Source organism: Mauremys mutica, chromosome 1, assembly GCF_020497125.1.
Source record: "Mauremys mutica isolate MM-2020 ecotype Southern chromosome 1, ASM2049712v1, whole genome shotgun sequence".
Lineage (NCBI taxonomy): Eukaryota > Metazoa > Chordata > Testudines > Geoemydidae > Mauremys > Mauremys mutica.
This window is the reverse complement of record NC_059072.1, coordinates 115,466,133-115,478,905: the sequence shown is the minus strand read 5'-3', so window position 1 is coordinate 115,478,905 and position 12,773 is coordinate 115,466,133. Positions and strand designations below refer to the sequence as shown.

Here is a 12,773-nt window from a genome sequence, read left to right as displayed (position 1 = left end):
TTCAACTGCCCCCTGCACAGGGGCGGCTCTACGTTTTTGGCCGCCCCAAGCAGTCATGCGCGGGAGGCGCCCCGGAGCCGCGGGAGCAGCGGACCTCCCGCGGGCATGACTGCGGAGGGTCCGCTGGTCCCGCGGCTCGGCTGGACCTCCCGCAGCTGCGGGCGGTTCGCTGGTCCGGCGGCTCCGGTTGAGCTGCCGCAGGCATGCCTGCGGGAGGTCCAGCCGAGCCGCGGGACCAGCGACCCGTCCGCAGTCATGCCTGCGGGAGGTCCACTGGAGCCGCCGGCCGAGCGCCCCCTCCGCAGTCATGCCTGCGGCAGGTCCGGTCCTCCCGGGGCTCCGGTGGACCTCCCGCAGGCATGACTGCGGCAGGTCTGCTGGCCCAGCCTGCCGCCCCCCCCCTCCCCCCCCCCCCCCCCCCCGGCGGCAGGGAACGCCCCCTACATTTTGCCGCCCTAGGCACCAGCTTGTTTTGCTGGTGCCTAGAGCCGCCCCTGCCCCTGCATCTGGACCCAGTGGTTCATCCTCCATTAGGAAATAATAGCCATCTCCTGCTGGCAGGCAGCTAATGTAGCCAGTCCTGTCTCTTAGGTGGTAGCGGTCTGTACTGTGGTGCTGAAGGCTCAGCATTCAAACCATGAAGATGCAGCATGCTGATGAGTTGTTACAGATGTACATAACCAAATTTGTTTTTACCATTTTCCTTTAAAAACAAAATCTAGAAAATTGCATTTTAAAAATTACATTCAAAGGACATTATTAAGGTTGCAAACAAGCACTCAAAGTTAGGAAATGCCACAATACTTCTGGAACCTTAACCAAGTCTCCTTGTGCATCTTTGATTACATGAGCATATACTATTTTTTCGACAGGTCCCCTGCCTCACTGAGTGGCATTTCCTAACTTTCAAGTGGTTGACATTGCAACTCAAATAATGTTCATCTAATGGACTTCTGGACGATTGTAATTATTGTATATGCTGTTTGTTGACAGCGGCAGTGCTGTACTTGCACAGTCTCATTAAGTTCCAGAGTAGGGTTGCCAACTCTGACAGAAACTATTCCGGGAGATTTCCCTCCTCCACACCCCCCCCAACCTGATATAATGTCATTTTCTTAAAATATCCTATTAAAATCTCCTGGATCATTTTCAATAGTCATTGGAGACCAATGGCGATTTCAGGAGACTCCTGGAGGGTTGGCAACCCTATTCCAGAGCCAGAAACCAAATTATACATTGATTTCAATTTGTCATTTGACCCCAAAGAGTACTCTGTATCAAAAAACTCCCCCTAGTCCCAGAGTTTCTCCTGATTTGCTTCAGCCAGGTCTTTATCAGCCCAGTTTAAACAGTGAAAAGGGCTGTCTGGTTTTACGTGGTAACAACTCATCACAGAAACCTGGCTGTGAATGAGACTTATGCCCAGATGTACAATCGAAGACCTGATTAATCATAAATGGCGAACTATTTTTTCCCAATTGGAGTTCTAAAAAAAACACCCCAGAACTTTCAGAATAAGAAACCATTTTAAGCAACACAAACTGGTTTCAATGCTTGTAAGCCATGTTAGAATGACTGCAGGCCTCAGCATCTGACATTCAATGAGAAGCCTTGGTACCTCTCACGATGTGGCTGGACTAAATGTAATCAGACCTCCCTGCCCTGTTTCTGGTAGATGAATCCTAACAACGTCAACACAAACAAACCTCTTAAAAGAGGGGTTACTAAAAGGTGCTCCTTGCTACAAAAACTTTGAGATGTTCCACCTGGGTGGGAGATTGTCACAGTGACCACCTGGCTTCCCAGTGACAACTGCACAGAGCAGCTCACCTCCCATTCATGACCAAACAACATCCATGTGACAGCTACAGCAGAAGAGCCAACACCACATGGCCAGGCAGCTCTCACTGGACTGCCACTTTTTAGGTCACAGGCCACAGTTTGGATCATAATATGTATATACACACATAAAAGGTGAGAAATTTCCATCAAATATGTTTAGGCAGGTTTTCAGGATTGGTTATACACAGCTCAGGTCCTGGAAATGGCTCATCTCTTCTGCCCATCCTAGAAAGGAGCTTCCCTGGCCCACCTGCTCAGGGAATGAGTACTCCAGATGAGCCTGGGGGTGCCCCTTTCCAGCCTTTTTTATGGGCTGGGCTACCCAGGTAGGCTCTACAGCTGCTCTCTTCCTTCCACCCAAGACTTCAGAGCCTTTGCTCCTAGTCCTCCCCACAACCCAATCAGGTCCTTTTTAATGTAGTTCAACCTCTTCACAGAATTATTTTTGGAGTGACACACACAAAGAAGAAAGAGAGAAACTGAATAAATTGCTACTTACTGGTTAACACAGTGATCGATCTCACTGGTTTGGAAACCATATTGGAATTCACCACCACCAGAGTCACTATGTAATAAAGGCCATGATAACTGGCATTAAAAACCACAGGGGAAGGTAAAGTGCTGTTGAATTCTTCAAACTGGAAAAAGTAGTTCTTGGATTCACCAGTGATCTTCACAACGTACACAAAGGACGAGCTCACTACATCAGACTCCTCCAACGACACTACAATGCAGTTGTCATCTCGGACAGTAACTTGGAAAGGTGCTGCATTCTACAAGACAATAAAAGAAGAGATGCTAAAGGAAAATCCAGGGTATCATCAGCCATTTCACTTTTATCTACACATTTAGGTATTTACACCACACTCATTCCTGTGGCATTTCTGTGCCTGCTTCCAGTGGGATATGAGAAGAATTTCATTCCACAAGAGGGTTAGTTTGCAAAGTTCTTGCAATCTTTTTAGGACCTGACCCAAAGCCCAAAGTTAATGCTACACGATTATTAGGCAAATCCACCTGCCAATGCAAGATTGTTTCCTACAGTATGTTTTCCAATGCTATGACTAGTCCAGCTTTCAATATCCCAAAAACCTGAAACTCTGCTGTTTCCCTGGGAAGACTATTTCTGATATGCAGCCTGAATTGCCCTTTTCACCACACAGGTTGCAGGTTGTTGGTGGGTTTTTTGTTGTTGTTGTTGTTTCTTTTGTTTTTTGAGTAGGGGGAGGGATGAAAGGGGGATATCAGGTGAAAAAGGATTTTAGAAAAAGCTGCAAAGAATGCAACTGAAGACAGTAGAGTCAAGAGGCCAGAAGCAGGGCACTATAGGCCTGATGCTGGGAAATGACAAGAATCTGCAGCTGAGGGCAGATTTCTGTGATATACAGAACTGCCCAAGCACTCTCAGAAAGTCCTGTCTAAGCATGCACTGGGTGCTTAGCACCTCTCAGGATCAGGCCTCATCTTTGCATCTCAAAAGCTTTCATTAGTGTTTGGGACATGAGGGAATAGGAACTCTTGCCAGTCACTGCTTTTTCATCTCCTAAGTTCAGTCATTTCATTTTAAATGTTTCTTTCATATGCAGTTAAGAAAAAATTGAGCGATTTAACCTGGTTTTCCTATATCGTGAGCATGTAAAGTCACTGCCAGCTGAAAAACCTTTTCCTTTTATTAATCGCAAGCCAGCTGTCAGCAAGAAGCACTTGTTCTCTGCAGGAATTCTGAAACATAACTGCTGTAATTAATTAGAAGAAAAGATTAATCTTTACAGCAGTGGTTACTCCTCTTTCTCCTTCCTCCTCCCTTCCCCTCCACTCCTTTTACAGATGGATGGCAGTATTGCCAACCCCAGGCATTTAAAAATCAGGAGTCAGGCCCCCCCCCAAAATCATAAGATTGTTTTAAGAATCATGAGGTTTTAAAAAACAACAAACATTTTTATTATTCATTATTATTATTAATTTGCTTTCTGGGTTTTGGTTTTCAAGCTTTTCTCCACAATCATGAGGGCTAGAAACTTTTATTTTTCTAAAAATTAAAGCTGAGGTTATTGCAAAATGAAATTACTCCACGAGCTGAGGTTTGAAGCATACCACCAAATATCTGAAAACTGGTGATACAATGTTGCCAACTTGCAAATTTATATAGTAGAGAACAGAGGTTGAAACCATCAACATTAAGTACTACAGAAAGTGGATGTCCTACAAAATGGCAAACTGGGTTTCAGATCCTGAGTACAGTTGCAGGCCCTGAGTCTGTAGAGAGGCTGAAACAATAGCTCAGAAAGGTGTGAACTATCCTGTACAATGAGATGTTAACTTCTAGACCTTCTATTCTGGGGAACCCCTCCACTACCACCTCTCAAAGAGGGAATTGTGTGAGACAAATGCAATGGGCTAGCTCACCCACATACCCACAATGATACATCAAGGTTACTGGGGTAAATACTGTGGGAGTTCCCCTGCCTCTTAAGAAGTCTGTGTTGCCCCTGCTGCTCTCAAAAGAAGTGGTGCTTTTACTGCTGCTGCAGTCACAGAAGGAGGGAAAGGCTCAAGTTGCTGCCCCTGTATCTATGGGAAGGGAGGGGCCCATCAGCTACTGCCACTCCAGCAAGGGGAGGGGTCACAATGTAGGATCAGTGCTGTGAGGGTGAAATCACAAACTGGCCCCTATGTCAAGGTGAGCCTAGAGCCACAGATTGCCTTAATCTGTCTCCATACAGATAGGGATGGGCCAGGAGACTTGTTCCTGAAAAAGCTGAGAGACTTTCGGGCTGGACACAAAGTACAGCATTGGTCTTTCTCTATAATGGACCTAATCTGGACCCAAACCTGGGATAAACATCAGTTCCAAATTTTGATTTGATCTTTGCAGTTTGGTTCCAATCTCTAATCCTAAAATCCTTTAAAGTGATTTTAGGATTTTAAAATGATACACACAAATTATTATTAGGAATTAATATCTGATGGCAAAAGTTTGTTACGCTTTGCAGATGGCACAGTCATTGCCCCGAAGAGTTTACAGTCTGAGGTCCCAACCCTGCAAAGACTTACACATGAAGGCTTACAAATGCTTACCTTTTCTCCATTTGGACTGATATGCTTACCTTTTGAAGTCAATAGGGCTAACCATATAGGTCTTTGCCTAAAACCTCAATCCTGCAATCTGACTCACACAGGATCCAATTGCAGGATTAGGGATTACATTTTAGAGCTGGTCAAAACAAAAACAAACAAAAAAGCAACAACCGCAACAACAACAAAACGAGGGGGGATTTGGGATTTCATCCTCCTCCTGTCAACATTTGAAATTATTCCTACTACACCCCTCTAACCCAGCCCCATGGGACATCAAGGAAGTGTCCATAAAGTTGGTCTCCATGAAACATGGGTGTGCCTGTCACTTGACAAAGAATCACAGAAAGAGTAACTTTATTCTAAGACTAAATAAGGAATTATGGTCCTGATTAATAGATTATAAACCCAGAAGGGGCCACTGTGGTGTCATCTGAGCTCCTGTAATAACACAGGCCATAAGAATACCCTTTATTTCTGTTTGAACTAGCGCATATCTTTTAGAAAAAACATCCAATCTTGATTTTAAAATTGCTAGCGATGGAGAATCCAGCAGAACCCTTGAACAGTTATTCTAATGGATAATTACCCTCACTGTTAAAAATTTGCATTTATTTCCCTTCTGAATTTATCTAGCCTCAACCTCCAGCCATTGGACTGTGTTAGATCTTTCTCTGAAAGACTGAAGAGCCCATTATTAAATATTCGTTCCCCATATAGGTAATTATAGACTGATCAAGTCGCAAAGTCACTTAACAATGTACCTAACATGAAGCATGTGAGTAATCCCATTGAAGTCAAAGGGGTTTGAAGTCAATGGAACTACTCATATACCTAACTTAGGCCCATGCTTAGGTAGATAAGGTAAACTCTGCTATCCCTAAAGATACTCCAGCTTTCTCACTTCTAACCAGAACCTATCCCAGCACCCAGGGCTGGCTCCAGACCCCAGCGCGCCAAGCGCGCACTTGGGGCGGCATCCCGCAGGAGGGCGGCAGGCGGCTCCGGTGGACCTCCTGCAGGCATGCCTGCGGAGGGTCCGTTGGTCCCGCAGCTCCGATGGACCTCCCGCAGACGTGCCTGCGGAGGGTCCGCTGGTCCCGTGACTCCAGTGGAGCATCCGCAGGCATGCCTGCGGGAGGTCCACCGAAGCCGCGGGACCAGCGGACCCTCCGCAGGCACGTCTGCGGGAGGTCCACTGGAGCCGCGGGACCGGCGACCGCCAGAGCGCCCCCTGCGGCGTGCCGCCCTGCTTGGGGCGGCGCAAATCCTAGAGCTGCCCCTGCCAGCACCGTCCCCAACCCTCTTGCCTAACTTCTTGCTATACATTTAAAAGAAACAAACAAATAAAAAGCCCCATTGAAAATCTGTATGTTTTAAGGCATGCAATTACAGTTTAAACCATAGTTGCTCATATTAATCGTAGTTTAGATTACTGGTGGTGCTAATAAAGTACAGCTGGAAATTAATGATATAATTGCAGAGTTGTATATAGACTCAGCATATAATTATATGCTTATAAGTGTCATTCATATTTGGTGCGATTTTATTCTTTGTATATATATATATATATACACACACACACACACACATATATATATGTGGGTGTTGTACTATGGTGAAGTTAGTACATTTTATTAAAAATTTTCCCATCACAAGGTGTGCTGGACTTGATAGTAAATTCCAGCCATCTGACAGCCAGGTCACCCCCCCTACATAACTCTCATACGATTATCATAACATAAATGTAGCACACTATATAAAAATCCTCACAGTAAGTTGCTACTGTTACCAGTGGTAAGATTCAGATGCAGACAATTAATTCCAAGTGAGCTATCATTGAAGCAAAAGGCTGCCAGTGAGTTTGTAAAAGAGGTAATCACTCTCCCTCACACACCTGCGCCCATATGCTTTAAACTATTGCCTGCACGATGCACATTTTTGAGCGACATCTGTTCTATACATTATAGGCATTGCATGGCCTTCTTCAACAATTTCTGACCTTTGGTTCTGACTTCAAAATGCAGGGACAGATGATAGATCAGAATACAGGAGTCAAAAACTGATGTAAAACTTAGGTCATTTTTCTCCCCTCTTGCATATGCAGTCTGATTTTCTAATGCTTCGAAAAGACTGGGCCAATGTGTGATGTTCTCTCTCTCTGTATGAGAAGGTGGTTACTGGACGATACTGGTTTTGTGCTTTTGGGAAGAAGGGCGGGGACAAAACCAGGATTGTTTCTAAGCACCACTGTCAGTGATAAACATGCCCCACTTAACTAGAATGTAAAGCTGGTGTCTCTTAGGACTGACAGCATCAGTATGGTAAATACACATTTCATTACTTCTGGTCAGCTACCTTCAGAATTTAATTTGCTGGTGTCGCAGCTGGAGTGGCTGTTTTATGCCTGTGGGGAAATTTGGCAGGACTTGTGCATTCTGAACCAAATGATTAGCTCCAACTTCCTTCTGAGTTTATTATCACAAGCGTGTGCTGCACTAAAGGACTTAGAAAAAGGGGGAAGTGAATCCTGCACTGTGGTGTCTGCTTGCAGTCCCTTTCAGCATAGGGATAAGTCATGACAATGGAATTTCCAACCAACAACCAGTTCCCAATTAAAAAAAGCAAGAAAATATAATGACATCACACAAACGGCTATTCAAAGAGTAAAGGGGAAATAAATGGCATGCAGCAGAACTCATAGCTCTATATTCTGGAAGTCTATGTTCTCCTTTTAGATTCCTATACGCCCAATATCACTTTTTGAATCTAAGGCCAGCCCAGGATCTACCATGCCCCTTCCCTGAGGCCCCACCCCTTCCCCAAAGCCCCACCCCACTCATTCCATCCCCCCCGTCCCCTGTCGCTCACTCGCTCTCCCCCCAATCTCACTCACTTTCACCAGGCTGGGGCAGGGGGTTGGAGTTCAGGAGGCGGTTCGGGGTAAAAGCTTTAGGAGGGGGTACAAGGTCCTCGCTCTGGGAAGGGGGTCAGGGCTGGGGCAGAGGGGGTTGGGGTTCAGGTGGGGGTACAAGGTCCTGGCTCTAGGAGGGGGTCAGGGCTGGGGCAGAGGGGGTTGGGGTTCAGGAGGGGGTACAGGGTGCTGGCTCTAGGAGAGGGTCAGGGCTGGGGTAGGAGGTGTTGAGGTGCCGGAGGGGGTTTGGATTGCTGGCTCTGGGAGGGGGGTCAGGGATGGGGGTTGGGGTGCGGCCTCCCGCTGAGCAGCACTTACCTCCAGTGGCTCCCAGTCGGCAGCGGATGCAACGAGGCTAAGGCAGGCTCCCGACCTATCCCGGCCCCATGCCGCTCCTGGAAGGGGCTAACACGCCCTTGCAGCCCTTGGGGGCACAGCGGGGGGCACGTGGGTCTGCGCGCCGCCCCTCTCTGCAAGCACCACCCCTGCAGCTCTCCCAGCCAATGGGAGCTGTGGGAGCAGTGCTTGCAGGCAGGAGCAGTGCACAGAGGGAGACCCCTGCCCCCCACCCAGGGGGCTGTGCTGGCTGCTTTCGGGAGCAGTATGGGGCCAGGGTGAGCAGCAGCCACACTGCACCACTGGAGATCGCAATTGACTGGGAGATCCTCTAGGATCAACCAGTCGGTGACCAGTGTCCTATGACAATATAAGCTTTACATATGGGGTAACAGGGTTACAGAGAGGTCAGAGATTGAAAAAGGCCACTGATTTTGCTCTCCTTAGTCTTTGGGTATCCAACCTATGACATGTTGGGCTGGATTTTCAGAAGTGCTGATCAGCCAAATGTTCCATTAACTTCAAATGGAGATGTGGGTATGCAGCAGTTCTGAAAAATCAGGCCCAAGGTGTCTCATGTTGGACAACTGAAAACTGGGGCAGCCAAAATGAGTGGCCAATTTTGAAAATATTGGCTTAAGTGACTTATATTCATAGATTTTTTTAAGGCCAAAAGGGAATCCCTATGATCAGCTAGTATGCCCTTCTGTCAACAGAAGAGGGTTTAGAACAAACTGATAAATTAAATAGTAATAAGTCACCAGGACGAGATGGTATTCATCCAAGAGTTCTGAAGGAACTCAAATGTGAAATTGCAGAACTATTAACTGTAATAACATCTGAAAACAGCCTCTGTGCCAGATGACTGGAAAGTAACAAATGTAACTTTGATTTTGGAAAAGGGCTCCAGAGGAGATACTGGCAGTTAGAGACCGGTCAACCTAACTTCAGTATTGGGCAAATTGGTAGAAACTATAGTAAAGAACAGAATTATCAGACACATAGATGAACATAATTTATTGGGGAAGCAGTCAACATGGCATTTGTAAAGGGAAATCATGCCTCACAAATCAATTAAAATTCTTTGAGGGAGTCAAAAAAGCATGTGGATAAGGGTGATCCAGTCAATATAGCATGCTTAGAATTTCAAAGGTCCCACACCAAAGGCTCTTAAGCAGACTAAGCAGCCGTGGGATAAGAGGGAAGGTCCTCTTATGGACAAGTAACAAAGGGCAGGAATAATGGTCAGTTTTCACAATGGAAGGAGATGAAAAGTAGGGTCTCCAAGGAACTCTACTGGGACCAGTGCTGTTCAATATATTAATGATCTGGAAAAGGGAATGAACAGTGAAACAGCAGAGCTTGCAGACAATACCAAATTATTCAAGATAGTTAAATCCAAATCAGACTAAAAGGAATTACAGAGGGATCTCAAAAAACTGGATGACTGGGCAACAAAATGGCAAATGAAATTCAACACTGATAAGTGCAAAGTAATGCACATTGGAAAAAATATTCTCAACTACATATACAATGGCAGCTTCTAAATTAGCTGTTACCACCCAAGAAAGGTCTTGGAGTCACCCTGGATAGGTCTCTGAAAACTTTCATGCTATGTGCAGCACCAGTCAAAAAAGCGAACAGTATGTTAGGAACTATTAGGAAAGTGATTCAAAATAAGACAGAAAGTATCATAGTGCCACTATATAAATCCAAGGTGCACGACACCTTGAATACTGTTTCCAGTTCTGGTCACCCCATCTCAAAAAATGATATTGTGGAACTGGAAAAGGTTCAGAGAAGGGCAACAAAGATAATCAAGGGTATGGAACAGCTTCTGTACAAGAAGAGTCTAAAACGATGAGGGTTGTTCAGCTCAGAAAAGAGACAACTAAGGAGGGGGATATGATAGAGATCTATAAAATTATGAATGGTGGGGGAAAAGTGAAGAGAGAAGTGTTATTTACCCCCTCACGCAATCCAAACAGCTTGATGAAATTAACAGGCCGCAGGTTTAATACACACAAGAGGAAGTACTTTTTCCACACAGCACACCTATGGAACTTGTTGTAAGTGGATGTTGTGACAGCCAAGAAGCATAACTGGATTCAAAAAAAGAACTGGAGCTGAAACTGCCTGAGCCCTGGGGCTGAAGCCAGGGCTGGGGCTGAAGCCACCGGAACCCTACCCCACCGCCAGCTTCAGCGCTATCCCCAGTGACATGGCTTTGGTGGCTTCAGCCCTCTACCTTTTCAATTCTTAGTAGGGGCCAGGGGTGGGACTAGTGGGGGCTTTCAGGAGCTATAGCCACGCCCTCTGCAACAAACCCTCCCAGTGCAAAAGTCAAACCTTACTCAGATGTAAGGGTTGCATAGTATAGCACATCCCCCACCCCCAATTTTCTGTCTAGCCCCCTGACTGAGAAGAGACTGGTGCCACCCCTGGTACGGGGGGATCATAATTTTCTTTTAGCCCAAAGGGGGTTGCCAGCAGAAAAAGCTTGAGAAACACTGACAGAGGTTTCATCCTCTGAGGGCCACAAACAGATGTGAAGGAGTCACACCACAGTCCCTTTTTATGGCTAGATGGAGGAGGAGGTCAGTGGTCATGAAGCTTTCCATCTATTGTAACATGGGATTTCAGTTCGAAAGAGGTGGAGCAGCACTGCTTCAGGCACATTACTTGTATTTTGAAGTTTCAAACATTTCTTAAATACTCCCCTCAGGAAACTTTCTGCAGGGCCGCCCAGAGGGGGGGGCAAAGGGGGCAATTTGCCCCGGGCCCCGGGCTCCGCAGGGGCCCCCAAGAGAAGAGCGGAGACTCCCGCCTCCGCCCCTCTCCTGGAGCCTCAGTGTCTCCGGCGGGGCCCCTGAGCCCCGCCCCGCTCAGAGACGGCCCCGGCCCCAGCCTCTTACCGAGCACGTCTCTGGCGGGGCCTGAGCTCCGTCCCGCTCAGAGCCGCGTGGTGAGCGGGGCGGGGCTGGGAGCTCCAACGGGGCCTGAGCCCCGCCCCGCTCAGAGCGCCGTGGGGAGGGGGCGGGGCAGCTGCCTCCGCTCGGCGTGGAGCTCACAGCCCCGCCCCCTCACCACGCGGCTCTGAGCGGGACGGAGCTCAGGCCCCGCCAGAGACGTGCTCGGTAAGAGGCTGGGGCCGGGACCGGGGAGGAGCGGGACCGTCGGGGCCGGGGGCGGGACCGGGACCCGCCGCCGCCGAAGCGCAGCCCGGTCTTCGGCGGCGGGGGGCCCCTTCTGTTCCGGGACCCGCCGCCTAAGTGCCCGGAAGGCCCGCGGCGGGGACTCCCCCCCCGCCACCGAATTACCGCCGAAGACCGGGCTGCGCTTCGGCGGCGGTCCCGCTTCGGCGGTAATTCGGCGGCGGAGGGCTCCCGCCGCGGGTCTTCGGGGCACTTTGGCGGCGGGTCCCGGAACGGAAGGGCCCCCCCGCCGCTGAAGACCCCGGGCCCCCGGAATCCTCTGGGCGGCCCTGACTTTCTGGCCCCTGTACCACCTCTATTGCAGTCACTTGACACGCTCCACCACATTCCCACCTCTACTTCACTCATTTTTCCATTCCCTCAGAAGCCAAACTGGGAAAACACACAGGTTCTTCAGAACATTCCATGTGGCACCAAATAGTTCCAGAGCCACCAAACCCCACACTGGGAGCGTTTTTTGTCTGCCCCTTTGCTCTTACAGCGGGAAGTGTTAGCAAAAATGCCTCAGATGATCACAACTGTTACTATGGTATGGCACAAGGACAGAGACAGTTGCAAAGGTAGGCATGACCCAGACCATGTCAGGGAAAAGATCCCCCTCCAGGTTCTAGACCAGGACTTTGAATCAACCAAAGTAGACAGGCCTGAAAGTTGCTAACTTCTCCTTTTGGAGAGGATTCTATTTGCCTGATAGACAATAAACAACCCCATTTATGGAAGATGCAAAATGTCAAGACTCCCCTTGGAATTTTTTCCTTGACAGATTATTACAGTCTATTACAGATTGTCAGTTGAGTAGGCAGAGACACCATGTGAGCCTTGGAAGAATCCATCCTGGTCATTACATGTTGTCCAATGTACTCTAGGACACGACACAGTTTTGAAGAGTGTCAACCACAAGAAGACAGTAATTGACACAGGAATAATAGGATGGGATTTGGTAAACCAAGAAGGCCTTGCCATCGGTGCTTTCACTTTGAGCACCAGTTCTTCACAGGTTATAAACAGATACCAATTAAACAAATACCCTGTAGAAATGGAATCCCCTTGCCATAAAGATTTTCCATGCAAAAAGGAGTATTTCAAGGAGTAAAAATACAACAAGAACATTGACGCTCAATAATTTATGATGTTTTATTTAGGTTAACACATCATTTCTGGCATTCTGCTCTATTAACAGTGTCCTCGGCACTCACACTATTTTGGATCTTGAGAAACCAGTAATAACAAGCTGGTAATTGTATTGTATAAATAAGGTTAAAAAATTCTTTGTTCTGGGGGACAGCATTAAAGAGACAGCATCCCCCTTTCCTCCCCCTGCACCAACTGAGGCAGAAATGTTTGTTTTTTAAGCAAATGTCAATGTTTTCTCTATGGAGTGTGATGTTTTG

General features: G+C 47.5%; 1 protein-coding gene across 4 annotated transcripts in view; it reads right to left on the bottom strand.

Moving 5' to 3' along the window:
• PTPRO (protein tyrosine phosphatase receptor type O) overlaps window positions 1-12,773 on the bottom strand; it is a 210,472-nt gene that overhangs the window by 84,319 nt on the left and 113,380 nt on the right. For all 4 annotated transcript variants that reach the window (XM_045002313.1, XM_045002315.1, XM_045002316.1 and 1 more), the window contains exon 2: window positions 2,342-2,615. In XM_045002313.1, the coding sequence (XP_044858248.1) occupies window positions 2,342-2,615 (274 nt within the window). The remainder of the gene's footprint in view (window positions 1-2,341; window positions 2,616-12,773) is intronic.